The sequence below is a fragment of the Carettochelys insculpta genome, chromosome 1 (assembly GCF_033958435.1).
Source record: "Carettochelys insculpta isolate YL-2023 chromosome 1, ASM3395843v1, whole genome shotgun sequence".
NCBI classification, from domain to species: domain Eukaryota; kingdom Metazoa; phylum Chordata; order Testudines; family Carettochelyidae; genus Carettochelys; species Carettochelys insculpta.
The window spans coordinates 16,484,919-16,512,227 of NC_134137.1; the positions used below are offsets into that span (position 1 = coordinate 16,484,919).

Consider the following 27,309-nt stretch of genomic DNA (forward strand, 5'->3'; position numbering starts at 1 on the left):
AGCTATTTTACATTTGATTTTAACAAAAGGGAGGAACTGGTTGAGAATTTGAAAGTGGCAGGCAGCTTCGGTGGAAAAGATTGTGAAATGATCAAGTTCATGGTTCTAAGGAGTGGTAGAAGAGAGAACAGCAAAATAAAGACCATGGACTTCAGGAAGGCAGACTTTAGTAAGCTCAGAGAGCTCATGGGTAAGGTTCCATGGAAAGCAAGAGTATGAGGGAAAAACAGTTGAAGACAGTTGGCAGTTTTTCAAAAAGACATTACTAAGGGTACCAAAGCAACCCATTCGTTTGCAGAGGAAGGATAGGAAGTATGGCTAGAGACCAGCTTGATTTAACCAGGAGATCTTTAATGACCTAAAAGTCAAAAAAACAAGTGTATAAAATATGGAAACTAGGTCAAATTTCAAAGGAGAAATATAAACTAGCACCAGAATGTAGGGGCAAAATTAGAAAGATGAAAGCATAAAATGAGCTCAGTCTAGTTTGAGACATGAAGGGAAACAAGAAAACATTCTACAAGTATATTAGAAGCAAGAGGAAGACCAAGGACAGTACAGGCCCATTGTTTAATGAAGACTGGATGCCTAACATAGTGAATGCTAACAGAGAGAAAGCTGTGCTCGTCTATATACCATGAAAACAAAATTAAGACATGGTTTGAACCGGGATGGGAATTTTTTAGTTCATTATAGGGGCTCTTTTGCATACTTGGCTTAATCTAATTCTTGACTCTCCCCCCACACCTTCTGTCCCTCTGCTCTCTGATTTGCTCACCTTGGTAATATTTTTCTGATTTGTCAACCTTGATTACTATTTTTGGTTCTCTGTGCCTTAAATATTCAGTATGTTCTGGTATGGCTGTGATCTGAAGAAGTGGGTCTGTCCTACGAAAGCTAATCACCTAATAAATTATTTTATTAGTCTTTAAAGTGCTACTGGACTGCTTTTTTATTTTCATAGTGAATGCTAGTGGAAATGGGGTAGGTCAAAAAATTAAAATAGAGAAAGAAAAAGTTAAAGATTACTTAGAAAAGTTAGATGTCTTACAGTCTCCGGTGCCTGATGAAATGCATCCTACAATATTCAAGGAGCTGATAGAGCAGGTGTCTGAGCCACTAGCTATTATTTTTGAAAAGTCATGAAAGTTGGGAGAGGTTCCAGAAAGCTGGAAAATGGCAAATACAGTGCTCATCTATAAAAAAAAGGAGGTAAGGACAACCCACGAAATTACAGACCAATCATCTTACCTTTAGTGCAAGGAAAGATAATCGAGCAAATAATTAAGGATTCCATCTGCAAACATCTGGAAGATAATAAGGTGATAGCATGGATTTGTCAGGAACAAATCATGTCAAACCAACCTGAGAGCAGTTTCTGATAGTGTAACAAGCCTTGTGGATAAAGGGGAAGCAGTGGACATGGTATACCTGGACTTTTAGTAAAGCATTTGTTACAGTTGGTACTTTATCACATGACCTCATCGGTAAACTAGGGAAATGCAGCCTAGATGGGGGCCGCTGTCAGGTTGGGTGAGTAACTGGTTGGATAACCATTCACAGATAGTACTTATTAATGGTACACACACACACAGGCTGGAAGAGAATAACAACCGTTGCGAGAGTTCTCAACACTGAACCCATGTGAATGTTGCAAACCTACTGTACTGCAGAAAAGGATCTAGGGGTCATAGTGGACCACAATCTGAGTATGAGTCAACAGTGTGATATTGTTGTAAAAAATGGCAAACTAATTTTGGGGTTCATTAACAGTAGAGTTGTGAGCAAATAATGGGAAGTAATTCTTCTGCTGTACTCTGCACTGATTAGGCCTCATCTGGAGTACTGTGTCCAGTTCTGGGCACCATATTTTAGGAAAGATGTGGAGAAATAGGAAAAGGCCCAGAGAAGAGCAACTAAAATTATTAAAGATCTTGAAAATATGACCTATAAGAGAAGATTAAAATAATTAGGTTTGTTTAGTTTGGAAAAAAGAGAAGGCTGTGAGGGGACATGTTAGCTTTCAAGTACCTAAAATTTTGTTACAAGGAGGAGGGAGAAAAATTATTCTTGTTTGCATCTGGTGATAGGACAAGAAGCATTGGGCTTAAATTGCATCAAGAAGGGTATTACAAAAAAATTCTTAACTCTCAGGGTGCTTAATTACTAGAATAAATTGCCTAGCATGGTTGTAAAATCTTAATCATTGGAGAAACTTAAGAACAGGTTAGCTGCTTCAGCTTTTTCACTGTGCAATCTTTGAAAGAAATGCATCCTCATTTATTAAGTGATCATGTGGACTGGCAATTACGGTATGCCTTCAAAGTCTGTTTGATACAGCCTAACCATTTCAAAATATGAACTATTCCATATTTATTATAGATTCGGAGCCTTAGAATATAGTCAGTTTGATTGTAACATGAGAGGAGGTTTGCTGGCTTGACTGATACTCTGGTTATGTTGTTGCATCAATATAATTTTAAAGCCACCTTATAAATGTTTTTCTTTCACCTTTCTTGTGTGGGAAGTAAGAACTCTGGAGAGACTTCTTGACAGAATATTTTCCACTGATTCAGCTCCTTGCTTAATTCTTAGTTTGATCTGCAACAAAAATGAAAAATAAATCTTAATACAATATAACGCCATTTTTTAAACTTCTGTGATGTGAGGAACTTCTTCACATTTCTGGAACTGGACTTTCAAGTATGAGATGTTACTCAGATTTTGCAAATAAAGCCATATATCTACTAGCATTGCACTAGGAGAGTAGTTATTGTTTTAGATGGTTGTTACCATTGAGGTGGAGTCCAATATTAAAAATATCAAAAGAAAGATTTGTTTTAATATTTAGGGTATATTTAAGTGTTATCAGGAGGGCAAAATATCCAGTTACAGGTAAAATAAAATAAAAACAACTCTCCCTATTTTCGTATATTTTTGTACAGTGTTTTTTAAGTAAAGGAAAAGTTTCAGAAGTGTGAGAAGTTTACAAATGGTCAGTGTAATAACAGAGAGGTAGCCATCATGTTAGTGTGTATTCTAACAAAACAAAATAGTAATATAGCACTTTAAAGGCTAACAAAATAATTTATTAGGTGATGAGCTTTCGTGGTTCAGACCTACTCACTTCTTCAGAGTGGTAGCATTTCCAGGACAGACTGACAGTTATACAGTACGGAGGTCCAAAAAAAAAAAACACCTGACAAATCAGGTACATGAAACTGAAGGGTGGGAGGTGAGGGGGAGAGATACTGATAGTCTTGCCTGAGATCATTGCGAATACCAAAGGAGGGGACTCATTCCTTGTAATGGGTGAAATAATTGCTATCTCTGTTGAGACCAAGTGTTAATGTATCAAATTTGAGCATGAGTTCCATTTTACACGTTTCCCTTTGTAACCTGCTGTTAAAGTCTCTTTGTTGCAGAAGGCATATTCCCAGGTCTTTGACAGAATGGCCCACTCCACTGAAATGCTCACTGACAGGTTTATGTGTATTAAGATTTCTAATGTCTGTGCTGTGCCCATTCATTCTTTGATGAAGTGTTTGCCGAGTTTGTCCAATGTACATAGTAGAGGGGAATTGCTGGCACATGATGGCATATATAACATTGATTGAGGAATAGAAGAATGAGTTCCTGATCTTGTAATTAATGTGGGTAGGTCCAGTGATGGTATCTTCAGAATAAATATGTGGACAAAGCTGGCAATGGGGTTTGTTGCAAGGGAAACTTCCAGGATTAGTATTACTGTGGTATGGCCTGTGATTACTAGTGAAAATTTTCATTAGGTTAGGAGGTTGTCTGTAGGAAAGAACAGGCCTCTCACCTAGGACTTTCAGAGTGTAGCATCATGCTCTAGTATAGGTTGTAGGTTTTTGATGATGCACTGTAGGGGTTTGAGTTGGGGGCTATAGGTAATGACAAGTGGTGTTCTGCTATTGATGTACTTGGGCCTATCTTGAAGTAGCTGGTTTCTGGGTATTCGACTGGCCTTCTCTATTTATTTATTTATTTGTTTATTTATTTACTTCTCCCTGTCAGTAATTAAGTTTTATGACTGCTTGGTAGATATCTTGAAGATTTTGGTCTCTGTCAGTAGGATTGGAGCAGATGTGATTGTATCTAAGGGCTTGACTATAAACGATGGTTTGTGTGGTGTGTTCTGGATGGAAGCTGGAGGCATGTTAAGTAATTGTAGCAGTCAGTTGGTTTCTGGTAGAGAGTGGTACTGATCTAGCCATCAATGATTTGTACTGTGGTGTCCAGAAAATGGGTCTCTTGTGTGGAATGGTCAAGGTTGAGAGTGATGATAGGGTGTAGGTTATTAAAATCTCTGTGGAATTCTTCCAGAGTGTCTCTACCGTGGGTCCAAATGATGGATATCATTGATGGGGCATAAGAAAAGTAGGGGTGATAAGAGATGAGCTGAGGGAACGTTGTTCTAAGTCAACCATAAAAATGTTAGTATACTGTGGGGCTATGCGGGTGCCCTTAGCAGTGCTGCTAACCTGGAGGTATAGGTTGTCCCCAGATTGAAAATAATTGTGGGTGAGAACAAAGTTACATAGCTCAGTCACCAGATTTGCTGTGGTAACATCAGGTAGGTATGGGAAAGGTAGAGCCCAGAAGGAAAGGAGTATGTTTTGGACGGTGCGTAGCAAGGACAGTAGTAATTGCCCTCTCTCCTCTTGCTTTGTCAATTACTCAGTCACACACAAATCACTTTTTGGGTGGAAATGTAGAAATTTTGGCTCTTTGTGTCCATTACAGAATGAGCACAGATCTATACTTGTTACTCCCAGGGGCATTCTGTGCCAAAATACTGAAAATTCTGCAAATTCTGTTTGTCAAAATAACATCACATAATCCTTGCCAGCTCCAGTTATTTTAGGAATTTATTTCAAAATACATGTCAGCAAGTACAGTAAACTCTTTGGTATCTGGCATCCACAGGACGAGGAGGTTGTGGGGTAATAAAATATTCTGGATAGTAAAGAGTACCCACGCTGGGTGGGAAAGCAGAGGATCCTCTGGCTGCACTCAGAGCAACATGCAAGGATGCAGGGCAGCACGGAGAGGACTGGCCCCCTTCCCCAGGGATGGAGAGCTGCTCTCCCTCTCTGTGTGCAAACCCCCAGCCTTGATGCTGCTGCTTCTGGTGGCCTCACTAAGATGCTGCTCAGAGGGACATGTGTCAGCAATGAGTGAGCTGCTCCCCGCCCCAGGGGTATTGCTCTCACTCTCTGTACAAACCCCAATCCTGATGCTGCTTCTCTGTGCTCCCGCCCGGTGTCTGCTGACCGGATCTACCCAGCTGTGAGTCATGTCGGTTATTCGAGTGTTCTGCTTAATCAAATATCAGTTAAACAAGAGTTTACTGTATAGTAGGGTCTCAGCATTTGCGAGGATTCCATGTTCAGAACCCTTGTAAATGTTGATTTTCCTGAATACGGGGGGCGGTGGTGTTGCTCAGAGCCATGGGGAAGCAGTGGCTGCCAGTGCTCCTGACCTGGGGCTCAGGGAAGTGGCAGCCACTGGCGCTCTCAGCCCCAAGAAGCGGCAGCCTCAAGTGGCTGCTCGCAAATAATTGAATTTACGAGTGTTAAGTTTGCAAATGTGGGAGCCTTACTGTGTATCTGCAACAATACAGAAGCACAAAAACTCCTGCAGGAGGAGTTAAAGAAACCCCGTATTAGAACCCACTTCTTATGTCTCTGACCACCCAGAGCCTAGCTTGGGGGCCAAAAACCCCAGACACCTCCTGTGATGAGTTAACTCTCTAGATGCCACCACATGTGTTGGAGTTTCACTAAGCCTCTCCTGCTTCACGAGCCTGCGTTCCCTCTGCCCGTTTTGCTGAATTAGGCTCTCTGGTCTTTTTTAGAACACATGTAGGTAAGGCTACACCAAGCTGCAGGCACAGGCTGAAATCAGTTCTGTGTAAGAAGATTCTCACAGCCCTCAAATGCACACCCCTTTTGAGGGACAAACACAAAATAATACTGTTTTTCCCTGTATAAAAAGATCTGCACAGTGCAAGCTCATTAAAAAAAAATCACCGTTTTCCTCATTGTAAAGAGAGGTGTGCATTGTGCATCTCTCCTTTCCAACTCCCTATGAATTGTGCAAACTGGGTAGAGTTATAAACAAGAAATAATTTTATTAACTACAAAAGGTAAATTTTTAGTGATTATAAGGGATTAGCAAATGGATCAAAACAAATTAGCAAGTAAACTAAGCCCACAAAACTGAGCTTAGCACACTAGGTAGGATACACATTAGCAAATTCTCAACCTGAGTGATAAACAGGCTGATGGACTCTTAAGGCACAAGTTGCCATGGTTGCCTCACGTTTTCGTACAAAGGCTAAAAATCCTTGCGGTCTGGGACCATCATTACCCACAATTCATTTTTTGCTTCTTCAGGTGTTTCCAGGTTTTCTGTTGTAGGGAGAGTAGGTCTCCCTATGATGTCATTGTGCCCCTTTGATATCTTCCTGGGTCACACAGTTCCTCAGTCTTCATAATTTCATATAAAAGGAAGGACACATACAAGCCAATGATCTATATTAATGCTTAGCTGATCAAGACTTCAGAATGCTCCCTCACAAGATATACTTTGTACAAAACATATTCTGGTTACATGACAAGTAAATATTGGGGTGCCAGGGTGTCACATGCCCCACCCCAGAGCCCACCTGCAACCCCCCAATCAATATACCTAAACCATCTCCTTCCTGGAGGGCAACCGCAGGGCCCCGCCAGCCCAGAAAACTGCCCCCAAGAGTCCAGAGTTGGGCTCTTCTTTGCCCAGACATCTATCTCCCCTCCTCCACCCCAGAGCCCAGGAATCCAGAGGGAGAAACAGCTTGGCACTTGTTTCCGGGCTCCCATAGGGTTTCCTGCACAAAAACCTCTAGTTAGACCTATGCATAAAAAGTAATAATTGTAAATGCAGACAGTTTTTACATAACCCACACAAAAGACTTTTTGCAGAGTCTAGTTTGAGAAAAATAATTAAAGAAAACAATGCTGAAATAGGTATTATTAACATAATACATTTGGAACTTCCTGATCCTGCACCATCAGGACAGGGTCCCAAATGAGGGAATTTGTTGGACCAAGGAGACTAATGCCCCTCCTGGCTGCTGGCTCCCAGCTCCCCACGCTCCTTTCCCAGCCGCTGACTCGACTGCTGGCCCTGGTAACTGGGCTGTGCTCCTGGCCTAAGCTGGACTCCTGGCCACTGGCCCCCAGCTGCCTGCCTGCTTCCACTCGTGGCACAGGTGTGCTCCTGTCTGCCAGCCCCTCTGCTTGTGGGCTCCCGGTTGGCCCCCCTCCCAGTCACTGGGACTCTCTGGTTCAGCAATATCCATGGTCTAGCTCAGGGAGTCCCAGACAAAAGAGGTACAAGTGTACTAAACAGTCTCTCACCACATGTAAGTATACATAAAATTCCACCTTCTGTAAAGGCTAGGTTTAGAAATAAAACCATTGACATTATACTAGTGTATATATGGGAATTGTCAGATTTGTCCAGATGGTAATTTATCAAATACTTTGTCAGTCTTTTTGTTTTTTTTCCTAGCAGATCTTTGCTCTTGAGAAATTTGAGAACACACCCACTCACTGAAATGCAAAACAACCCCGAAAATGTGATCACTCTGTAAATTGAACTCTAATAATATAAAATTTAGTATTTAAATATTTTAGAATCAGATATTCAGGGCATAAAAAAAAATCTAAAATTACTTTTAAACGTTTCTTGTGTATTTGTTTGCTACCGTACAAACCCTTTTCTTCAGCAAACTAGGGAATACCAACTCTTCATGTGAAAACTGAGTTCAGTGTTTCTCACTATACTATACAAACTTAGTTCAAAAATACCTTTGTATTTAATTCCACAAGATGGGTTTCGGTGTGGAATGAATTATAGCACATATATCCTTGTTTGTGTCTAAGTTTGACTATACACTTTCAAATGAGGCTGCTTGAGTAAAAACTAGTAATTGTGTATTATTGGTCTTGCCATTGAAGCTTGTACACTATATTTATGACGGCTTAAAAAACAGTAGCTTATTTCTGCTGCCTGTTAAATGTTCATAGATTTCAGCAGTTCCTGTGTAGGGTTATTGATGTCATTGGCACCTCCTGAAGACCACTGCAGTTTTTAGATATGCTCCCTATTGGAAATTTGAGCTTAGAGAAGAAAATTACTGAAGTACCTTGGTCCAGTATCACCTTTTGCAAAAGCTTACATATATTATGAAACATCTTTTTTTCAGAAGGAACATAAACAAATGTATGCAGGAATCATTTCACCTACTTCTGAATGGAGTCTCTTATGCAGAAGAAACAGCCAGGGAAATTTAGGTTGACAGGATGTGATAATCAGAGCTGGGATATGGCCAAGCCCTCAGAGCTAATATCCTTACTCTTGAAAAGAGTTACTTGGGAATCTTTAATGACTTACAATTGGTCAGGATCTCTGTTGCACATCTTATTTGAAATGTGGAACCTCTTCGTGTGTTCTGTGGACATAATGGACGATTGGGTAAGACTAGAAATCACCCTTAGTGCTTATTCTTTTTTTACATTCTAATTTAAATTTTATATGATATAGGATACAGTAGATGTTCATTAGTAGCAACATATCAGTACTCTTTTGCTAGGTTGCTCTTAAGTGGCCTTGCTGTTGTGGAGAGTGTTGACAACTCACAGTAAGGAAATGTTCCCAGGGGAGATGTTGCTCATAAGCAAGGGTGGCTCTTACATGGTGTTACTGCAAACAAGCGTCTGCTGTATTTACATTAGCTTCTAGCTTGTCCATGTAATAATTGTTTAATCAATTTAATTTAAATAGATTTCAGATCAGGTGCTTGTGTTTAGTATATTATTAATCTTAGTAGAAAAGCATGTTGTTAAGTATCTGGAAATGCAGACCAAGGAAAATCTTATTGCTTGGCTGCTTGTGGTAAAAGAAAATTTCTTAAACTACCAGAGCACTACTAGCAGTCTTGACACACTTAGGTAATTCTAAATCTGATGAGGGTTCTCCTAGATGTACTGTTCATAGATGTAATGTGGTAACGTAATCTGCTTTTAGTTTACAAGATTGCTTCAAACTTGGACCTGTGCTGTGGAATTCAAGAGTGCATTGAAAGCTTTGCAAATCCTGTTTTTGCCAAAAACATGGTTAAATAAATTGACAGAGCGAAATTCTGCTGCTACAATGGTGTAAACTTGGCACAACTCATTTGAAGGGTTTGTAATTATTCCAGATTCATACTGATGCCCAAAGATTGGAATTTGGCCCACCATGCCTTGGTGTATACCATGGGATAATTTATCAAATTTAAAATGAAATATACTGATGCTTCTCCCGTTTTTTCTTCTTTGCCCACCTGTAAAACCAATATTTGGCATTCACTTATGCTTGTGACTAGCCTCAGTTCAGTAATCTGTGGCAAGCATTTGGGATAGCAGCACCACTACTGACTTTAAGTGTAGAAGGCCATGTAGGTGTTTAAACTAATTGAGGTAGGTGTTTACATACTGATGCAACTAAACCAATTGCTAACTTGAGGCATTCTTGAGTGAAGACGGTTCATGAAATTGAGATGAATCCCATGTATTGGGACCGGTTCTGTACAATATCTTCATCAATGACAGTACACTTATTAAGTTTGCAGATGATACCAAGCTAGGAGGGGTTGCAACTGCTTTGGAGGTTTGGGTCAAAATTCAAAATGATCTGGACAAATTGGAGAAATGGTCTGAAGGAAACAGGATGAAGTTTAATAAAGACAAATGCAAAGTGCTCCATTTAGGAAGGAACAATCAGTTTTACACATACAGAATGGGAAGTGACTGTCTAGGAGGGACTATGGCAGAAAGAGATCTAGGGGTTATAGTCAACCACAAGTTAAATATGAGTCAACAGTGTGATGCTGTTGCAAAAAAAGCAAACATGATGCTGGGATGCTTTAATAGGTGTGTTGTGAACAAGACACGAGAAGTCATTCTTCCGCTCTACTCTGTGCTGGTTAGGCCCCAGTTGGAGTATTGTGTCCACTTCTGTGTGCTGCATTCCAAGAAAGAAGTGGGGAAATTGGGAAGGGTCCAGAAAAGAGCAACAAGAATGATCAAAGGTCTAGAGAACATGACTTAGGAAGAAAAGCTGAAAGAATTGGGCTTTTTTAGTTTGGGGAAAAGAGAAGATTGAGGGGGGACATGATAGCAGTTTTCAGGTATCTAAAAGGGTGTCATAAGGAGGAGGGAGAAAACTTGTTCTTCTTGGCCTCTGAGGCTAGAACAAGAAGCAATGGGCTTAAACTGCAGCAAGGTAGGTTTAGTTTGGACATTAGAAGAAAGTTTGTAACTGTCAGGGTGGTCAAATACTGCAATAAATTGCCTAGGGAGGTTGTGGAAGAGCAGGTTAGACAAGTGTCTGTCAAGGGTGGTCTAGACAGCACTTGGTCCTGACAGGAGGGCAGGGGGCTGGACACAATGACCTCTCAAGGTCCCTTCCAGTCCTAACATTCTATGATTCTATGTCTAGAACAATTAATCTTGTATGTTCAGATGCAATAAGGGTGGGATGATCCCCCTAAAAAATGTTTATATGTGTAAAGGCTAAGTTTTGTTCTCTGATAAACTAGTGTAAAGCTGAAGAGACTTTATTGAAGTAAATGAAGCTTCAGGGAAAGATCTCTTAATCTGCAGTGTCCACATGTATGTGGTTGCTACGCAGTTAATACACAGTTGTGAAACAGAGATCTGCTAGTAGATCATGGAGCCTATGACAAGTGATCCTGAGTAGTTTGGCCATCATCATCGTCATCAATAACCATGGGCTCAGTCTGATGCCTCTCACTATTTCTTTCCATCTTTCCCTGTCCAGTGTGGAGTGGCTTAGTTTCTGTAGACTAGCTCCTCATCACTGTATTGTATCATTTACCCATTCTCTGTGGAGTCTGCCTCTCCCTTATTTGAACTGTCTATTATGCTGAATACCATGGTCTTGGTTTTTCATTTGTTGTTCATTCTGCTGTAATTTGCATTGTGTAACTTTTTCTGCAGGAGGTTCTCTTTTGGCTGTATCTTACTATATAATTCCTCACTGGTGACTGTCTGCATCCATCCTAGTCTCTGGATCTTTCTATCACAACAACTGTCAAACACCAGTGTTCCTCTCTTTGTATCTTTGGTTATCACCCATGTCTTACATTTGTTTTGCCCGGAGGTTATCAAGTGCTGGTGCTTCAGCTGCCCTTCCCCCCCCCACTGCCATACTGCTCCTGCGCTCTGCCTTGGAGTTGTCCCTAGGAGCCTCATATTTGCTGCCCAGGGTGGGCAAGGCAGAAGAGACGAGTGTTTATGTCAGGATGTCTCCCTCCCCACCAGTGTTCCCTCTAATTTTTTGTTCATGTGAGGAATGAATTTTGTTATGTGCACCAATGTGTAGATAATATGCAGCATGTAACATCCATATTGGTGCGTATAACAAAATATGTTCTGCATATGGATTGTCTATGGCAGGGGTGGTAGATCCTGGATAGTACTTAAATTCAAAGAGTGATCTGGTGCTCAAAAAGGTTGGAGACCACTGGTTTAGTTCTTCTCTTGGCTATAAAGGCTGCCTGGTGGCTGCATTTGAACTGAAGTTATATAAAATCTCCATTTAATTATTGCATGTATAGTAGTATACTACTTCATGTGTTAATGGACTTCTCACCCCCTTTTGTTTTGTAGGACATTCAGTCAGAAGAAAGCTGCAATTGAGAGAGAGTATGCACAGGTAAGTCTTAGGATAAATTTGCCTTTATTATCTAAGCCTTTGTTATCTAAGCCTTTGTTCTGCGTACATTAACTGATTAGGAAATCTCCCTTAACATTTTTTGAATTAGCTGGCTTCTGTGCATCAAGAAATACAAAATAACTCTCTTTACAAGTTGGATCAGATCTCCCTAGCTATGCTGAACAATTTCTAGTCCGTATCTTGCTCTGAAGCAAGAGGGATCAGGGGAAGATCTAGGGAGAATTTATTGGTCTTGGAATTGGTCTACAGTAACGTTTTTCAAATGTTGCCCAGGGTCAAAGTGGCAACCATAAAATAGGTGGAATCAGACTGGTTAGAGAAAAGAGTGGAAAAGTCATTGTGACATCATCATTACAGTCGTATCAGTACGTACTTGCATAAATTATTTTTCTTTGCTCCAATATAGTCCAAACCTAGTGAGCTTAAGAGTATTCTGTAAGGCCCATCTATTTACTCAGGCTTTTGGTGAAGGGAGAGGCATGATTAGGATGGGATGGTGAGTTTTGATTCTCCCTCTTGTTAAATCCCTTCTGATTTGGAAACAAGGAGCAGCTGTTTTAATTTATGACCTTTAAACTTACGACAGAAGTTTTTAGAGCCTATTTTGCCTACTCTAAAATGTTATAAACCTACAGTGAAAAATAAAAAGAAACACTAAACAGGGGAATTTATTATATTTCTATGTACAGTTAATTTTGTAAATCAAGAACCAGCTGATTTTTCAAGACTTCAACATTTTACCATGCATATTTTACTCATGCTGAAATCCTGCACGTTTTCATCCGAGAACGAAATCAAAATGAAGCCATTTTTGTTTCAAACATGTTTAGGTCAGTCTCTTGCTGCGTACTCTAAGAATGTCTGTGTGCATATCCATGTACAGTAAACCCTCAAGATATATGCATTGGTTCTATGTGTCTTGGGTTAACGCAACTGCCACCCCTGGCAGGGTGGCAGCCGAGAGTCAGGCTGCTGTTCCCTGACAGGAATGGAGAAACCTGACAGCGGTTTCCTGCTGTAAGTCTGTCATAACTTAAAAGGTTTCCTGGTGTGCTGGTCAGTTTCTCAGCTCCTGCAAGCCCAGGGAAGCCAGGAACAAGGTGGCAGCCTAGTTCCTGTCTCCCCTCAACTTGCACGAAAATTTGAGTTACGTGGAAGTTGTACTGCAAAAAAATGCAGTAGTTCTGGATTTCTGGATTGTATCAAAAGTCAATAGATCTAGATGCTGTTTGAATATTCATTGATATATTAGACATTACATTACTGTGTAATTGATTACTTTGACAATTACACTAAAGTAACAACTTTAGGATAGCAGTTAGGGCCTGACATTTTTAATGAATGCTCTACAACCGGATTTTTAAGGCTGTTTTAAAGCCCAAGCCGCCTCTTTGAATAGGGAATTGGGTGTCTAAATTCTACTGACAGCCATAAATGAGGTTTAGACTCTGAGGTGATTTACACCTGTGTTCAGAACTTTCATTGTAATAGTTGTGCAAAATATGCCTTGTAAGACATCCTTTGAAAAATCATAATTCACAGGTGAATAATAGGATGATGAAATGTTTGCAGCAACATAATGTGTAAAGTCTTGAATCCTTTAGCAGTGTTGGAGGTACAGGTTCAAATCTATGGACCCTGATTACTCAAGATTGATCAGGCAGGTCTGAAAGTGTGTGTGTGTGTGTGTGTGCGCTAATGTTTTAGTTGATATATAAGTAGTACGAGTCCTTAAAAACAGTAAGATGGAGGCATGGTTAGTCAACATTTTAGCAAATGGCATGAAATTTCTGTCACAATGGGTGTGTCTACACTACAAAAATAGCTTTGAAGTTGCTTATTTCAAGGTACAACTTCAAAGTAACAAATGTCGAAGTTGAGCATTTACACATGCCCTACTTCAAAGTTAAACTTTGAAGGAGGGTGCTACTCCATTCCCAGGAATAGAGTAAGGACTTTGCAGTTGGGCTCCCTACTTTGAAGTTAACTTCAAAGTAACTTCAAAATAAGGGAAAATGTGTGTAGACTCTGCTGGCTACTTCAAAGCAGTGCCTAACTTCAAAGTTAGTTCCTAGTGTAGACACACCCAATGCAGCCCTCTGTCACTATCCTCACATCTGGAAGGAACTTCAGGGGTAATGCAACAGGAAAATACATTTAAAAGGATGAGAGTCAAGTTGTCTTTTCTTCATTTCTCTCTTCTTCGCCTAAGGTATCTGCAACCTGCAGCTCCGGGGCCACATGTGTCTCTTTAAGAACTTCTTTGTGGCTCCTGACACTATAATTGCAAAGTTTAAAAAAACAAAACCAAAAAAACCCCCCACCCCTCCTGATTATTTTTGATAAACAGTAAACGTCTAAAAGCCCAACAGTGAAAAACTCATATCTAAATAGTACACTGTGGCCGTGTCTACACTAGCTCCAACTTCGAAAAGGCCACGCAAATGGCCACTTCGAAGTTTACTAATGAAGCACTGAAATGCATATTCAGTGCTTCATTAGCATGTGGGCGGCCGTGGCACTTCGAAATTGACGCGCCACGCCGCCGTGCAGCTTGTCCAGACAGGGCTCCTTTTCGAAAGGACCCCGCCTACTTCAAAGTCCCCTTATTCCGGAATAAGGGGACTTCGAAGTAGGCGGGGTCCTTTCGAAAAGGAGCCCCATCGGGACGAGCCGTGCGGCGGCGTGGCATGTCAATTTCGAAGTGCTGTGGCCACCCGCATGCTAATGAAGCGTTGAATATGCATTTCAGCGCTTCATTAGTAAACTTCGAAGTGGCCATTTGCGTGGCCATTTCAAAGGTTGGGGCTAGTGTAGACGTAGCCTATATGTGATCTGGAATTGTTGGTTAACTCCTCCTTTAATATGTACAGTGCATTGTGAGATATCATAGTGTGTATGTGTTTTGATCATGTTGCTAAGAAAATCTTGATTTTGAAAAGGAAGAGGAAGCTTGTGGCATTCCTGCTGTGAAGGGCAACACACATTTTAAGAAAGAAAACTGAAATTAAATGTGAAGTAAAATAATGCAGTGGATTGGGAGTGAAAGTCAGGAAGATAGTAGTAGAAGCACACACGTGTAAAATGTGAGGAAATAGAATACATGAAAAAGTTTGTGAGCGTCCTGCAGTAAATATGTATCCCATTACAAATCATTGTATGTGCCCTGCTCTTAAAATAGAGGTTACAAAAACTATGGTTTGACATGATTTATTAAGGACTGTCTTGTATTCACATGCATTAGAGCTCTTGAATTAAGTTTTTACCAAATTTGAAGAAGGGGTTTTAAAAAAAAGGCTCTTCTTGCTATTTTGATTGCCACCCTCAACATAAGAAAACAAAAGAAACAGTCTATGTACTTTGCAAGTAGATCCTGACTTGAACCTTTGTCGTCAGTGTTGCTTGGAACTTGTCTGATAAGAATGTCACCTTGAAACAAGTTTAAGTTATATAAAGTGACTTAATGTTCATTTCCCTTGTAATCATTTCTGACTTTAATTCCTTCTACTCACTTAAAATATGTTTGCTTGTAGTTAAATAAACTAGTTTTATTCTTTAATTAAAACTACTCCAGTATCTGAATAGTTTGGGTAACTCATTTTAAGATGATAAAATGTCTTATACCGATCCCCTTAGAGGGACAATGGAGACACCCCACTCATGCATCTGATGAAGTGGGTCTTTGCCCACGAAAGCTTATGCTCGAAAATATCTGTTAGTCTATAAGGTGCCACAAGACTTCTTGGTGTTCTCGAAGCTACAGACTAACACGGCTACCTCTCTGATAATGTAGCTGGGCTGTCCAGAAGAGGGCTGGACAATAGAACATGTGTTTTGGAGAGAAGTTCAGACGTTAGGACTTGTCAGCGTCATCCTGCAAATAGTAACCGAAGGCGGCCAAAAGGCAAAGTGTGGCTGATATTTGCAAACAGGCTGCTGCTACCATCAGAGTTGCTTGTCTAGGAGTTGGACCATACATAGCCATTGAATATGACCTGCATAATATTTGGTTATTTATGAGTAGCCCAGGTGGGCTGCAGCATTGTGAAACACCCATAGTTGCAGGGCAAAGGTGGCACAACACCTCAGTAGTCTAGATTGAATCATTAAGGCATTTCTTGCAAAGAATCTAGTGCAAAATATCCAAATGTTTTTTGTTGCTTTAGGGGAGTGACTCTTGCAAAATTGAAGCTTGACTTATTTGCCAGTCTCCTGTATGGGAAAGAGGTGGTAAATTTTAAAACAATATTAGCACTCCCACCATCTTGTCAAAATAGGCCATTTTTGTGTTGTTTTTGAAAAACTTCTCTATGTTGGTATACTGTATTTGTGTGACAAGTGCCTGCACAATGCATCTTTATATCAGGGTGGAACCTGTATAGACTTCAGTGTCCTGCAATGGTGAGCAGTTTGTGTGGGCATAGTGAATTACAGCAGAGGTCGGCACAGAAATAACATAAAACTTGATCTTGTATTTTTATTGCTTTTGTTTACATATTATACCTGTCTGTTAGCTATTCTAGTGTGTTTGAATCTAAATGCTGTGGAGCAGGGAATGTTAATTACTTGTCTGTACAAAATGCGTAGCCCAAGAGACGCTCTTTTTTGAGGTCTTAGAGTTTTATTTCTACATGTTATGGCAATGCCTGTGTGTTTCAGTCCTATCACAACTTTGTGGGATTAAGTAGTGCAGTTCTCTGCTGAACAAAAGCCATAGGCATTTAAAAGTTTACCATATGGCCAGAAAATGGGAGTGTTTTATGTAAGAGAAACGTAATGATGTTGTTTGGAAGTGACAATGCTGCAATGAAATTCTGCTGTGTTGGCCATTAATCATAACTGCTTTGCGGGCTACATAGAGCAAGGCTTTTCAGATACTATTTCACTGAATGGAAGTGCAATTGTGTGAGTAGTTACTTTTCAAACTATATATATAACACTCACTCTACTAATTCTTGTAAGCATCTAAAAGAAAAAAAGTACTTTGAGATAATTACATCTCTACTGTACTTTTTCATTATTGTTTACAGTTTATAACTCCATAGCACAGGTTTGTCCGGCAATTGTGGCTTGTTGACCATCACAGACAAACATTGTTTTTTGTTCAAAATGTCTGCTAATTTTAGTCTGTTTTATAACCTGCATAATTGCAGAGTAAACCTATAGAATGTGACCTTAGTACAACTAGGTCAGTGATATTTGTCTGAGTTTGCAAAGAGCCTTAAACAGTGGCTTGAGCTGTCCTAGGGGTGGGTTCCTGTGGGGGCCCTAGGGTGCAGGGCTGGCTTCGGGGCCAGAATCCAGCTCTGAGGCTTGCTGGGGCTCCTTGGCCGAGGTGTCAGGGTGCCTGGGTGGGAGGAGGTGTACTGGGGGCCCAGGATCTCACTGAGCTCCCTGTAAAAGGGGCAAGTGGGAAGGGCGTCCCCAGGACAGCTGCCCGTGTCCTGTGCCCAGGCATAACCCTGCTGCAGCTCCTTCACTGTACTCTCGACATGGTGACCCCAGGTGGCCAGGCCCTCGGCCAGCTGGCCGAACCCGTCTGCGTTCCGCTGCTTGCTCCCCATTACCTGTAGCACCTCCTCCTCGCCCCAAAGCCTCAACAGGTCCCGGATTCCGGAGTCCGTCCAGGAGGAGCCCTGCCACCTCTTCCCCTGCTGGCTGGACAGCTGGGAGCCCTGGGCCCCCCTGAGGGGTGTGCCTTGGGGGCACTCAGGGGTCTGGCTGGCTGCCATGGGGGTCTGTAGGACCTATGGAGGGCATGCAGGGCAGCTGCATGTCTGTGCTGCTGCCTGCACACTCTCAGCTGCATGCCACAGGATAGCTGGGTGCATGGTGCTTTAAGGGCTGCTGCACACGGCGACCATAGGGCCCCGCAGGGGCTGGACAGCGTGTCTCAACCACTCAACTGATTGCTGCCATGGAGGACCCTGCTATTTTGAAGTAGTGGGATGCGGATCGTCTACACATGCTCTACTTTGATGCTGAACATTGAAGTAGAGTGCTAGTCCCCTCTTCTGATGGGGATAGCGATTTCGACATCTCGCCGCCTAACGTCGATTTCAACTTTGAATAGCACACAGCACGTGTAGATACGACGTGCGTTATTTCGAAGTTGGGCCAGCTACTTGAAATAGCTGGCTAGTGTAGACGTGGCTATTGTAAATGTAATCATTTCAGTGTTGAACACGGAAGTAACTTCATTGATTCAGACTTTCTGAACATCCAAATCAGCTGTATCTTAAAGAACACATGCTTTATGCCAGCTGTTCAATACTAATGCATTAATATTAGAGTGAAATGGTGTCAGGCCCCAGACTTAGAGGTTAGCTAACCACTGGAGTGTCAGTAAAATAATTTTAGATACTTGCCTTGAATGTGTTTACAAGCAACTTGTTGTTTATTATTTCATTCACTGTAGTCTTGGCAGAATGTTCCTCCTGAAGGATACAAAAGATTTTTGTGGCTGTAAAAAGAGCAGGAAAAGATTACAGACTATAAGGGTGGGTCCCTCCCTGGGGACAAACAAGAAACAGACATGGATCCATTGACCAGTAGCCTATGGTGTTAACTGATGTGTTTAATTATTTTTGCTATTTTTGTTCCCTAAAGAAATAATTTTACTGTGGAGTTGCATGTACCAGTGTTGAAAGTCATCATTAGTCTGTTCCAGCATCAACTTAGCTATACCTGGTCTGCTTTTATTTGCATGTCTTATGAAATGCTCAGTTTACTTTAGCTGGAAGATAATTTTAAAATACACATAAAACTATTTTAAAATGTGAGGGAAACGGCTTGTCATTAAGACTCAGACATAATTCCTTTCCTAGGGAATTGAGATTTTTTTACTTCCATGTGTGTTGGTAGCAGTTTACGTAATAATGAGCATTCATATGCAGATTGTAGTGTCTGCCATGATTGTAGATAGTGAAGAAATCTGGCTATGATTCTGCAGTCTATGCAGGCAAGCCTTTCACTCCTGTAAATGGGAGACTTGCCTGTCGAAGAATTGCAGTGCTGGGCTCTGAGATACACATTAACAAGAGAGTTTATTTGGCAATAGTTGCAAGAAGGCAGGAAGTTGTTATAAATCTTAAAATATTAGAAATATTCTAAAATATGTTCCTTTACCTTTTAGAATGTTTGTGGTTTTTTATTTTTCCTTATAAACTCTTGGAAGCTTAAAAGTGACATTTATTCCTGAAAATAGTTTTGCTGCATGTAGACACAGGTTTTTATTTATGGCATCTTTCACAAAGGCTGGTCTGTTTGTTTGTTTTTTAAAACTGAAGCAAGCTTTAAATGCATTACTTTCCTGGACCACTTCTTTTCTGGGGACTCTCTGTGTAATGACACTGAGAGAATCAAGGCACTGGAACTGTGGTGTTCTCAAAAGCCATGCCAGTGAGCCTTGCATGAGCACATCCTCCTGATGTTGGATGGTTGGAGTTCAGGGCCATGTGGAAGAGTTGCAAGCCCTAAGTGTCTGTCTCTTTCTGAGTATCGTAGTCTATGGGCATTAGGAATCTCAGAGGTCTTTTTGTGGGCAGTTTAACTTTGTCTTATTAATAATCTTATAAACTGTTTCCGATAATTTTCAATAGCTTTAATGTCAGTGTAGCACGGAGGAGGTTGAAGTACCCCGTTTTTGCTTAAAGTACATGTTGCACATTTTGCCAAGGTTAATGCCATAGTTACCCACAGTAGAACTTAATGAACATTTTAAATGGTCCACCTCCTGGTCATTGATATTTCTGTAATCAGTTTCCCGAAGTATGATGCCTCTCTTTCTTTCATAGCTCACTTTGGACAGAAGAAGCGTCTTAGGTTCCAGTCCTTCTTGCCCTATGGGCAAAATCAGCATACTCCAAACATAGGTTCAGGCTGGACTTCTGTGCTCAGTCCAGAATGGCCTTTGTTGGGGTCAAAGCCCTCTATCTCTGAGTTCCATAAATAGACTCTAGCCTCACTTGCACCTTCTGTGGGAAAAGGTGGAACTAGAAGTTTTGCATTAGTATCTGGAAAAATCAAATGATTCCCTAAATTTCAAAATATGTCACAGCTGTAGAAAGTTTCATGTAGTGTTTGCATATTTCTTTATAAAATTAAAAACATTTAATACAAATTTCATAGAGGCAGTTTGTTCTGTCAGGAGGTTAGTATGTTTGTCAGCTCATTCAAAACCAGGTGCTAGGCTATAGGTGTATGACATGATTCCTATGAAATACACTATATACATACTGTTTCATTTGTTTTGTATTACACTAATACATGTCTTTAAATTATCACTAAAACCTGCTATTTTATGTTAATTATGTATGGTGCAAGAACATTTCTCTGTGAAGCTCAGACTATCTATAAAGTTGAAACCTGTGCAGAATCATCATCAACAACAACCATGGGCTCAGTGCCCATTGGTGTCCGATGCCTCCCTCACTGTTTCCTTCCATCTTTCCCTGTCCAATGTGGAGTTGCTTAGTTTCTGTAGACTAACTCCACACCAATCTACTATATCATCTACTCATTCTCTGTGGGGTCTGCCTCTCCTATTCAAACCGTCCATTATGCCGAATACCAGGGTCATTCATCATTCATTCTGCAAATATGCCTGAATAGCTGTAACTTCCATTGTATAACCTTCAGCAGTAGGTTCTCTTTCGGCTGTATCTTCCTATATAATTCCTCTTTGGTGACCTCCTGCATTCCCTATTCTTGGGATCTTTCTATAACAACTGCTTTCAAATACCAGTGTTCTTCTGTTTGAATCTTTTGTTGTCACCTTTGTCTCACGTCTGTACAACATGCTGCAGAATACACACATTTTCAAGATGTTCAGCTTTATTCCTAAACTATTTGCTTTGCTTTTCCAGATTTTATGCGTTGCCTTCAAACTTGCTCTTGCTTTCACTATTCTAGTTGCTGTTTCCTTCTTAAAGTCTAGATCCTACATTATGTTGCTCCCCAAATATGTGAACTTCTCTACTTTCCCTAGTTGGATTCCGTTTACACTGATCCTCCTTCCTATTTCCTTATCTCCAAATACCATTGTTTTTGTTTTATTGATGTTCATAATTAGTCCGTACTGCTTCCCTTCCTCGTTTAGCACCTGCACTGTTCTCGCTAGCTTTTCTTCAGTGAGAACTATATCAGTGATAACTATATCATCCACGAACCTCAAGTTTTTGATTCTCATCCCATGCACAGATGCCCCTTCTACTTCTTCTTTGATCTCGTCCATCAGGCTCTCTCTCTAGGGCCACGTCTACACTAGCCCCAAACTTCAAAATGGCTATGCAAATGGCCATTTCGAAGTTTACTAATGAAGCACTGAAATGCATATTTAGTGCTTCATTAGCATGTGGGTGGCTGCGGCGCTTCGAAATTGATGTGGCTTGCCGCCGTGCGGCTCGTCCCAACGGGGCTGCTTTTCGAAAGGACGCCGCCTCCTTCAAAGTCCCCTTATTCCTATGAGCAGATGGGAACAAGGGGACTTTGAAGTAGGTAGGATCCTTTCGAAAAGTAGCCCCGTTGGGACGAGCCGCACGGTGGCAACCCACATCAAATTCGAAGCGCTGCGGCCGCCCGCATGCTAATGAAGCACTGAATATGCATTTCAGCGCTTCATTAGTAAACTTCGAAATGGCCATTTGCGTGGCCATTTTGAAGTTTGGGGCTAGTGTAGACACGGCTTAGGTGTGTGATGAAGATACTCGGCAATATCAGAGCTCCTTGTCTTAAACCTATACTCGTTCTAAACCAACTTCCCAACTCCGCACATTCTCACCGCTGCCTCCTTGTTGTCCTGTATCCTCCAACAACTGTATCAGTTTGCCGTCTACTCCATATGACTCCAACACTGCCCAAGTCACTTTCTGATCTATACTGTCAAATGTCTTCTGAAAATTGATGAAACAACTGTAGATGTTCTTTCCTTGACCTTTTTCCACTATCTTAGTGCCAGTATTTGCTGTATGGTACTTCTGTCTTTCCTGAATCCTGCTTGATCGTCTGCTGGATATTCTTCTGTCTGCGATCTCAGTCTCTCCGTCAGTATCATCAGCACCTTGCCTTGATGACTTGTTAGGGCAATTGTTTTGTAGTTCTTGCACTCTAATGTACTTCCTTTCTTGGGTATTGTCACTAGCGTGGATGTTGTCCATGCCTTAGGTGCGTTCCCTTCTTTCCATGCTATATGACATAGTCGGTGTATTTCCTGAGTCGTACTTTCTCTTTCGTGTTTGATCATCTCCCCTGTGATCATATCATTTTCAGGGCTCTTGTTCTTTGGCCGTTTCACTGCTCTTTGTACTTCCTCCTCGAAATATTGGTCTTGCTCTCGATGCTTGGTGGAGATATCTCTTTCAGTTCTTTGATTAGTCCCTCTGAGACACTCGGGTCTCATTGTGCTTTGTACAGACTGGTGCAATGTCTCATCCATCACTGCACAACTTTCTCCTTGTTCATGAGCACCTCAGTTTTTTTGTCTTGTGTTTAATAAATGTGGATCAGGAACAACTCTAAGAGGAAATAATTTTTTCTGTAATGAGTTTTTTGAAGAAAATGGCAGAGTATCAACCAGTATTTGAGATGAGCTATTAATGTTGGTTTATGTGAGTTTTCTTAAAAATCTGTTCATATGAGTTCCATAGTCTGAGGAGTAGCCATGTTAGTTTGTAGCTTCACCGAAAAAAAAAAAAAAAAAAAGTTGTGTAGCACCTTTAAAGACTAATAATTTTATTTATTATGTAACAAGCAACCCACAGATTTTATTTATTAGGTCTTATGCCTGAAAGATCATTACCTAATAAGTAAAAGGTGCTATAAGACATTAAGGTTCTGTAGGGCTGCTTGTTTTTTATGATCCCCATGTTAGATCTGCTCAGGGTTTGCTTTTTGCAGTCTTCTCTATTTGACGGCAGTTTGATGAAGGGCCTTCAAACTGCTTCCTAGTCATTATGTTGCTTGTGTAAATTATGCATATTGATTGTGCTGATTGTGGCATTATACAACCACATACTCTATGAAGAAAACTCCACTGGTTACAGAAAAATCTCACGCTTGATAGTGCCTTCTCCTGTAGACTATTATATTCAACTATCATCCGCAACAAGAAAACAAACTCTAGGACTTTAGTTATTCACTCCATGAGCACTGCAGAGACCTGACCTGCCTCTTTTCATAGATGATTGAGTGCTATTTTAAATTTTGGAATAAGTTATACTGACAAATTTGACAGGTAAGGTAGTATAATATGACTGATATTATTCTGTACTCATCTTACTTCAGCCACTTAGTGCATGCTTCCTCGAAAGACGTTTAGGAACAAGATCATTAGACCTCTGTATGTATAACTTGTTTACGTTTAAGATAATAAAGTATACATACAACAAAAAGATCACAGTTTAATGTGACATGCAGACAAATATTTTTATGCAGATTGTCCATCTCATTTTTATAACGTGACTAGGACTGCATCAAGACCTGTTTACCAGAATGTACTAAAATGTCAAAAGTATTTGTTGTTCAAGCATTATGGGCTGATTTTCATATGGAATGGACTTCTCCTTTGATAGACTTTCTCCTAAGCTATTGAAATGTTTTTCTTTTAAAAAAAATCTGGTCCTTTTCAACTGTTTAGTCAAATTTTAACATGTATAAACATTCAAATATTTGGCTATTATATTTTAAGGAGGTCACCTTTTTAAAAATACAAAACACCATACTGTCCAATACAGTTTTTGTGGAATTCAGCAACTTAACGCAATATTTCCGTAAGAACAGAGGCATACTGTCTGCTTGTATTTTTTGTGAAAATATTTAAATTCCTTTTAAAGGGTTATGTAAACTTAGAACTCTGCAGTATTTATACAAAAAAAGTAAAGAAACTAAATTTTATGCTAAAGTGATGCAGGCAAAATTCCTTTAGCCTTCCTTAGTCGTCATTTTTCTTTCCATTAGTGCTTTTGCAAACCTGCTTCTGCTTGGAATATTGGTAAATTTAGGTGCTATACTTTCATCCTAAACATCTTGCTCTTTGAAACTATTCATTCTTGCTTGTTCTTCGGATTCCTGTAGGTGAAGCTGCCATTTCCCTTGATTTGAAAGGATGGAGAACCAGGGGGAGTTTCTTGCCTTTTTGGAAAGTTTCAGCATTGGGCCATTCAGGGGGACCAACCAGCTTCACCGGGACCTAGGCAAGGTGTGTGGAGAGTTGGCTTTGGGCCCCCAGAATGGCTTTGGGCTCTCTTTGGTCAAGGCTCTAGTGGGAGTTTAAAGAGCCTGAGGCTTCAGCTGTTGCCTCTGTAGTAGTGGTGGGTGGGAGCTGTGTACCCCTTTAAATCACCAGAGCCCGGGGCAGTTGCTCCCTTCCCAATGCCTTCCCTGGCAGCAGGCCTGGGACCACAAAATCAGGGGAAATGGCAACAACAGTCTTTCAGCCCTCATTGGGAAAGGGTTCCCCCTGGCTTTTTCTTTCCCATTTGTCATCTCTCTCTTGGGTTCTTCTGTATATCTTTTTTGAACCTTTTCCACAGTTCCTCCTGAGTTGATTATTACCCCAGCTCTCTTGATGGGGCAAAATGTGGCATTGCCTCTGTAAGGAGAAAGCTACTCCTAATATTATCTGACATGCCTTTCCAGTGTGTGTATTGACAGCCTAGGGTCACATGACCTCTGGGGAGCTTCTTCACTTCAATATCCTCTCTCAGGCTGGTAGACAGGAGTCAGGGATTACCTGGGACATGGGTGAGCAGGCATCTCCCCATGGCTACACCCCCCCACCCTCCTGGCACTCACCACACTGTGCTTGGCCACTGCCTCCCAGCTTACTGAGCCTGTCTGGGTGTCTGGAGGCCTCCCAACTGCAGAGAAGTGGGGCTCAGCAGACTGGGAAGCCAAGGTAGAGTACTGAGTTGTGAGTTCTGGGGAGTTCTGCGACCCCCTGCAACTGCTGTTGTCTACCACCTGGTCCCTGCCGCAGGCAACACTCCCTCTTCCTTGGCTGAGCTGGAGGGGGAATATCATTGGGACTAGTTAGGGTAGGGTGGGTGAGGGTCCTGGGGCCAGTCAGGGGGGATAGGGAGATAGGGTAGGGTGGGTGGGGGTTCTTGGCCCAAGCCAGGGGGATTGGCAGAGCAGGGGACAGAGGTTTCCAGCTAACCAGGGTGGCAGGGTTGGGCTGGTGGTGGTGGGGAATGTGATCAGGTGTGGGGAGCCGTTGGGCCTTGCAGGATATTTCAGTTGTGGGGGGGTAGGGTGGGAAGCCAAACCAGAAGTGGTTGGAGAGTGAGCGACAGGGTGGTGGCAGGGTTGGGTAGAGAGAGGCAGGGCCAGCTGGAGAGCTGTGGGTAGTGGGAGACAGGCAGGGCCCACTGTTTGTGTGGTGGGGGGACAGGTCTATATTTACAAAAAAGTGCACGCACCAGAAATTCCTGTGTACAGGCTTCTGTCTCTCTTCACTGTTTTCCACTTAACATATCTTTCCTAACCTAATCCCTTTCTTCATGCTCCCCACCCTCACAAAAAATCACTGAACTAACAAGACATTTGGTGCAATCACATAGGTCACTGTTTGTGTTATACTTCTTTCCCAGATTCTGTTTTGTCAATTTAAATAATTAGCTCTTCACAACAGAGGCTTGTGGCTATTGTGTGGTTTTTTACAGTGCCTAGCACAGTGAGGCCTAGTTTTGGCATTGTTCCTTAGATAGTAAGATCGTTAACGTGGTTGATTGCAAAGCTTAAAAACTCATAAGGCCAACTGACACTTATTCTCACCATCTGTTCTAGTTTTTTCTCCTTCCACATTGGAAGCATCAGTATAACTCGTTTGGCATAGATGAACTCCAGCTAGTGGCTGCCTTAGAAATGCATCTTTCTTTACTGCCAGTTTGGTACTGGAGACAACCATTGGCCTCATGCCTTTCCCGTTCCCACCATCAGTTTGACCACAAAATTCACTGCATTCTATGGTTACGTCTACACTCCAGTGCTATTTTGAAAGAACCTTTTTTGAAACTTGGAATTCGAAAAGTAGTCTTTGAGAGAGAGTGTCCACACACACAAAAAAGTGGATGGTGCTTCCTGTTTCTTCTTTCAAAAGAACACCTGTGCTTTCAAAAGAGAGTGTCTACACAGTCTTGGTGCTCTTTCAAAAGCCATGAGCAGGAAACACCGTGGACAGGGTCACATGGCTGCAAAGCTCTTCTGGGAGCTTCAGTCAGCCGCTCCCTTCAAGGCCTCCTCCTGAACAGCTCCTTCCTGCACGTGCTGAGCCTGTTTGCAGCATAGCAGCACCCTCCCTGCAGAGCTGTTCATGTCAGACCTGGAGCAGGCAGGGAACAGACACATTGTGGACTATACGGAGGCTCAGCAGTTCTATGACAAGGAGCTCCTTGATCCTGTGGTCCACCTTCTGGGCATAGTGCTCCTTGCTCCTGTCCAGCTTCTTAACCCATCTCAACCACCTGCTGTACTCCTGCTGGCATTCTTGATGCAGCCTCATCCACGCCCTATACCCCACCTATGGAGGCATCCCACCAGCACAGAGTGGTGTGAGCCGCTTGTCGTGGGCAAATGGGATGATGCCAGATGGCGGAACTTCAGTACTGGTCAGTTTCAAGACTCCCGCCAGCAGTAGAGAGCCAGGAGCCAGGCTGTTTCCTGGTTCTCAGCTCCCCGGCACTCTGGGAGCCAGGTGCAGCTTCACCCTGGCTTCTCCCAGCTGGGGGAAGCCAGGAAGAAGCCACAGAGGCATAGCTGTCTGCCCGCCGTGCTCCCTCCCTCCCCCTGGGCGAAGCCAGGAGACAGACATCCTCAGCAGCATGGCTCTCTGCCCCTGGCTTCGCCCAGCTGGGAGAAGCCAGAGACAGACAGCTGCAGTGGCATGGCTGTGTGCCTACCTTGTGTCCCCTAGCTGGGGGAGCTGGATGGACAGATGGATGTGATGGCATTGTTTCTCCCATCTGGGAGAAACTCTGCTGGCCCAGCTTCCCCAGCTGGGGGAGCTTGGTGGGCAGACAGCTGGGGGAATCAGGGGAGAAGCCCCGCTGCAGGGGCTGGGGAAGCCAGGGGACTAGAATGCTTTCGATTTCCATTAATTTGCGTTAATGTGAGTTAAGCGCAAATCGAAATTGTGCATACCAGGGGATTACTGCACTGCAGGTTGCCGTGCAGGGTCTTGCGTGTGATTGGAAAGCCTGCATTTCTCTTAGAACTTTTATGGCTGAAACCTTTAATTAAAAAGGGGGAAACTTGGTGACAGGTCTGCCATTTAACATAACCTGTCATCTCTGGCCTCTTCTGCATTTTACATGCATAGAAAGTCACAGCTGCTGAAAGTGAAAAACCTAATGGCTTTTGACCTATTCTTGTATGTCTTCTGGTATAGTTTCACTCTCCCTCCTGTAAATGATTGTCCCTCATGTTCTTTCTGTGGCCATCATAAATAAGTTTTTCATATTCTACCAACAAGTCCTATTTTTCTCCACAAAT

The 27,309-nt window shown here is 41.9% G+C and overlaps 1 protein-coding gene across 4 annotated transcripts in view; it reads left to right on the top strand.

The window, feature by feature from the left end:
• The window catches only part of FCHSD2 (FCH and double SH3 domains 2), a 316,194-nt gene that overhangs the window by 63,562 nt on the left and 225,323 nt on the right, over window positions 1–27,309 (top strand). For all 4 annotated transcript variants that reach the window (XM_074980103.1, XM_074980193.1, XM_074980270.1 and 1 more), the window contains exon 3: window positions 11,754–11,799. In XM_074980103.1, coding sequence (XP_074836204.1) covers window positions 11,754–11,799 — 46 coding nt within the window. The remainder of the gene's footprint in view (window positions 1–11,753; window positions 11,800–27,309) is intronic.